Source organism: Rhipicephalus sanguineus, chromosome 1, assembly GCF_013339695.2.
Source record: "Rhipicephalus sanguineus isolate Rsan-2018 chromosome 1, BIME_Rsan_1.4, whole genome shotgun sequence".
Taxonomy (NCBI): Eukaryota; Metazoa; Arthropoda; class Arachnida; order Ixodida; family Ixodidae; genus Rhipicephalus; species Rhipicephalus sanguineus.
In genome coordinates, this window is record NC_051176.1 from 77,469,698 (window position 1) to 77,475,149 (window position 5,452).

Genomic DNA, 5,452 nt, shown 5'->3' on the forward strand with positions numbered 1-5,452 from the left:
TAAACATAAACTAGCGAACAAACTGCTTTGTCAATTCGGCCCCTGCTGTTCAGTAAACTGACGCAATTACTCAATTGTCCGCTTTCTATTGCTAAACACTGTCACCTGATCTTACGCATTCTAATTATCCTCGCCTGAGCGCTGCCCAAAAATAGTTTTTTTTTTTACTGCGGTACTGTTAAGCTTTTCGTTATGCCAGTTCACGTCTCCAGAAAACTATCATCATCAGGAACAGGTATGAGCCATGGAAAGCGGGCAATCCAAGTAGAATTCCCAATGAGGCTAGTGAAGCCAAGCTCAGGAAGATACTAATTACTACTGACCGAGTCGAGCATGATTAACTCTAATTATTCCCAATTAAGTCGAATGAGGGCTGTTCATAACTAAGCCTAATTAAGACTAATTGTGTCGTGTGTGATCGAGCCAAGTGCACCCGAGATACCTGATTTTCATGTGGAATTATGCTAATTTGGCCTAATTAAGCGAAATAGGCCAAATAAACCGCATTGAGATTAGCCAATCATTCCTACAAAAGAATGTAAGACTGGGTGAGTTGGTTAAGGTTCATAGTTTAAAGCAGTGCAAAAGGCGGATACACAAGACATATGAACATAGATTTAGGTGCACGCTAAAGAACCCCAGGTGGTCGAAATTTGCGGAGCCCTCCACTACGGCGTCGCTCATAATCAAATCGTGGTTTTGGGACGTAAAGCCCCACATATTATTATTAGAAACACAAGACAGAGAAGACCACAGGACAGGCGCTGTCTTCTTGTCTGTCTTGTCTTTCCGTCTTTGCGCTGATTTAAACTGAATATTTCCTACTTTGAGCGGGTCATCGACATACATTATATGCCAGCAAGCATACCGTATGACGAGGTTAATAATTTCTTGCTGTTGGGTGCACCCTCAATTAACCGCAAGTCGAGTAAAGTCGAGTTCTTTATGATGTACCAGCCTACCCGTCGGACCAGCAACAAGTACATGCACCATAACGACAAACCTTGGCTCACTTAATTTATCTAATAGTAATAAGTCATTAACATGCTACGTAACTGATCCTAGATATATCCAGAAAAAGCAATGTACGTGAATAATCACTGATCATGAATTGATCATTGAATAACTCGACGCTTGGCGGAAATCGCTACTGTAAGTGCGCCTCCGTGAACCGCCTCTGTGCGCTTTCTAAATATCTGCGCCTATGTATATGCGCTTTGTTTCAGCAGCTGTGTGAATATATTCAGACGAGCAATTAATCTCCGATGAAAGTGAATCCGCAGAAGTAGCTTTATTTTGTTCTCCACTCTCACGCAGCTTCAAGGCTGACCAGCCCCTGCAGCCAAGAGCTTTCGGCTCGTCTCGTCGCAGTTTGGGACCAGCCCTTCGGGCGGGACTTTTGGCACTCGCCCATGTACTAAATGATGCCTGTCGCTATGAAGGCGTTTCTGTGCAGGCGATTACAGATTCAGGAAGTTTTGCGTGAATCGATGCGTTTCCACCCCAATTTATAGCTTGAATTACCGCCAGACTACACTGCCGTCTAAAAAAAGAGCTTGGCGCCGATGCAGCAAAGGATTGCATATAGGCATCCGAGGCTTGTTGCTTCATCGAGAGAACAAAGTGGTAACGTACAGCTAGCTAACGCAGTTTTTTTTATTAACTGTACCTAGAGTCATTGGCACCTACAGATTGCGCCTAGAAACAACGATCATAACACAAGAATGATGACCGTAACTATTACAAGAAAACATGATGATACAATTAAAACACCGAAACACACGATCTACCTTACCTTGAAAACAAATTATCCTGGGAGTTTAGAGAATGACAATGTTCCTCGGCTGCTGTACACTATAGGTCCCTCATGAATGTCGCATTCGAAGCACAGCATAGTGAAAAAACACACAGTGCTCACTGCTCAACGATCACACAGTGTTGGATAAAGCTGTTGGAAATCTTTGGTTATCGTGAATGGATTCGACTTCAGCGGGAAGGCGGTTGCATTCTATGGATGCCCGAAGAGAAGAGTAAACGACTGGAAGAACCTTTCAGTGCGACACGATTCGAGATTCATATAAAATGTCGTGTTATTCTTGAGAATCAAATATAATCAGCCAGGATCAGTGAACGCTATAATCTCTGGCGTCGTATCGAGGTGACTCGACAATTAGAGAACGACACTTCAAAAATGACCTAATTTTTCTAACACGTCAAACATGTAGTACTCCTTATTACTCTTGAAAGGTTTCGCATTTCTGCGGAGCGTCACTTCAGCGCTGTGGATGCTCTCTTAAAAATAATAGCATAGCAGCAAAACAAGTCACAACGAAGAGCGCTTACTGTGTTCATATCGCACCTTTGAGCTTCTTTGAGCTTTCTGGCAGCGAGGTACCTCTGGACGACTACTTGGTCCATGCCCGAACGAAACAGGCTGTGGACGAACAGTCCAATCATGCAGGCCCAGACGTTCTCGTCTTTTGTAAAGTCCAGGCTTGCGCTGATTGTAAAACGAATAAAGTGAACAGTTAACCTCGACCTTCTTTTGCTCATCTCTGGATGACAATGATGCAGCAAAACGCTTACTCAAATATGTACTCCTTTATGTTGAAGTCGCTCGCCGGCTGCAGTCGATCGCCTTGATAATGTGAGTCGTAGATTACTTTTGTAACGACGGTGATGGGAGCCATTAGTATTAGCAGCGATTGAACGCAGTCGGTCCACACGACTCCTCGCATTCCTCCCTGCGAAGTTGCAATCGCCAGTGTAAACTATGCAGGACAGCAGTGAACATTAGGCAGCAGTGAAAATACAACGATAGCACATTTTTTAAGGGATGTGCAGACAGTGATTTGAGGCGAAATTGAATATGAATAAAATAGTGGCAGAATCGAATCAAATATCACATACTTTTCGAATTGTTTTCGAATATTGAACAGCCGTTTTTGCTATAGATATAAACCGATGATCATTCCTAGTAATAAAATTTAACATTAAGACCACAAATGGACCCTCAGGAACGAACAACATTCTTAGCATGTGCCAGCTTTATAACGACCATTCGCATTCTCTTCCGAGAATGCGAACGATCGTTGTATAGCCGTTTAGTCTGGCTCCCCAAGCACCATAGCCGGCTGCAATACGTACGTTCTGATGCTCTACGCATATTTATCCTCGCAGGAAGGACATTTATCGTATTTTAGTAACAATGTTACGTCAATTTGGATGAAAATGACATTTTCAGTACGCTAATAATCGTGAAATATAAAAAAAATGTTCCTATTTACGAATGGTGGCTGCTTCGTTTGCATACCTAATCGGATAGAACACTATTCGATTTCCTATTCGAAACTTTTGATCTTTGTTTACATCTAATTGCGTTTTCCGAAAAGTCCTACCACAAATAACGCTTGGGATTGTGGTCGAAAGTGTTATTCCTAATACTAAAGGCACTAGAGGGAAAAAGGTGCATAGTGCATTGTAAAGAGGTCAAGGCCCGTAAAAACACCATTGTAAATGCCATTAAGAGAGTGAAAGATCAGGCAGGGCAAGATCCTTCGCAAATGCACCAGTTCACTGCAGCAGTACTTCTGCAGTTCAAGCTGATACATTCTACTTCCTGCGGAGGATAAAGTGAATAGAAGGGAGAAAATAAAGAGAGAACTCGAGGGATGATTTGAAAATGTTGGCAACAGTTTTCACTGTCCGCTGCTTAGCTATGGGATCAACTTGGCTACGGACGAGAGACGGACGTAGCGTGCGGTGAAGCTTTCGAAAAATATTACCAGGCTGTCACGGCAATCTGATTACGAAAGTACAGCTATGACATTCTGAGGTGTTGTATCTTGGTAAACTCTGACCTCTATTTCTCTATTGACTAATCTAAGCGGGATTATTTATAAATAAATAAATAAATAATAAATAAATAAATAATATAAATAAATAAATAAATAAATAAATAAATAAATAAATGAATACAGTGATATGTGGATATACCCATGCCTTATTAAAGGGGTTTACTGATAAGGCTGTTCTCAAGCTCAATGCTTAATAAATAGCCTAATTCTCTAATGTAGCCTCATTCATCGTTCCGATTCCGATTTCTGCACAGTAACCAATTTTTCGCCAGTTACTCCGACGGTTAATGCTTTGCGTCAATCCTGCCATGTTGCAAGCTTATAATGAACGTGCACGAATATCTAGAAACTGTTGCTAGTGTTTGTATTTTCGTTATGCGAGCACGTGTCTTCCACTGCTCCGATTAAGTTCGCAGCTGCAACATTCTGCCGTAGGTGCATGATTAACGAAGGTGGCTTGTGGGATATCTCAAAAGTATCGAAAGGTGGGCTAGTGGTAATGCATACTTCTTCAGCTTACTGGGAGCGCGGGTACACACAACAGACGAAGGAAGAACCACAGAACACGAGCGCTCTATTGTGGATATCTTCCTACTTATGTAAGCAATTTACTACTTTAAACAAATCTAGCTGTATGGTTGGAGAAGTTCTCTATCAGAAGTGATTAAAATCTGTTGAAGCAATCAAACAAAAGAAATCCAAATTAGAAGTTAAGGGAAGATGAAGGCTTGCAGTGATGAAAAATCGTTCATGTCGGCGGAGTGGCAATTCCTGGTCATTGATGTCTGATCAAACAACAATAAAGCGACAAATAATACGGCTAAAAATAGTGAAATCATGTTCAAATATCTCGTAATTACGCTGTTACAGCATTAGAAACAGAAGAAACGGCAAACTTTTTCTTGAAATGCTACAAATTCTAAAAGTTAACAAAGAAAATTGTGGGTTTAGGGCCGACACTTATGGTGGTCGTGGTCGAGAATAAAACGCAGAAAACTTGAAAGAATTGGGTTTGCTTACCAGCGAAGTGTAGATGGTGCTCGCGATGCCGATGCCGACGGTGCTCCAAGACAGGGACGCGTTGAATACTGCGGATACGAATGTCAAGACACTTCACTAATAGCTGTCTGAATGCGTAGTCTATTTTTAATCATGCGAGAAAAGAGTTTCATACTCACTTGTCGAGACCGCACAGAGGCTGTGAACAAGGCGACGGCTCCAATTGTTACCTGCAGTCAAGATCGAGACGAGGCAGTGGATCTCAGTTCCCGCACCGCCCCAAAAAACTCCGTAGTCTCCCGTTGTTTTAAGAATGTACTCACACTTATGAAGAAGTAAATGCCGCAGGCTGTCAGTCCGATTTTGTTTCCATAACGCATCCTTAAATACTGAAAAGAAAAATAAGGATAATAAAAGTGAGAATTTCACTCCAGCGCAAAATGAAACAACCGATGCATTTAAAAAGGTTCTAGCTTGTAAACAAATCTTTGCTCTTGACGACTGAGCGGACACGTTTGCTAATGATATGTGCCGTATGGTGATTGGCTAACATTTGCTCTTCAAAGAATAATAGAGCCCAGGAGTGTTTCCTTCTT

General features: G+C 41.8%; 1 protein-coding gene across 1 annotated transcript in view; it reads right to left on the minus strand.

Moving 5' to 3' along the window:
• Nucleotides 1-5,243, minus strand: part of LOC119393221 (sodium-coupled monocarboxylate transporter 2) — a 96,646-nt gene extending 91,403 nt beyond the window's left edge. Inside the window, exon 1 of the mRNA XM_049414856.1 lies at nt 5,180-5,243. Within this exon, the coding sequence (XP_049270813.1) occupies nt 5,180-5,236 (57 nt within the window). The 5' untranslated portion in view covers nt 5,237-5,243. The remainder of the gene's footprint in view (nt 1-5,179) is intronic.
• Nucleotides 5,244-5,452: the final 209 nt, after the last annotated feature.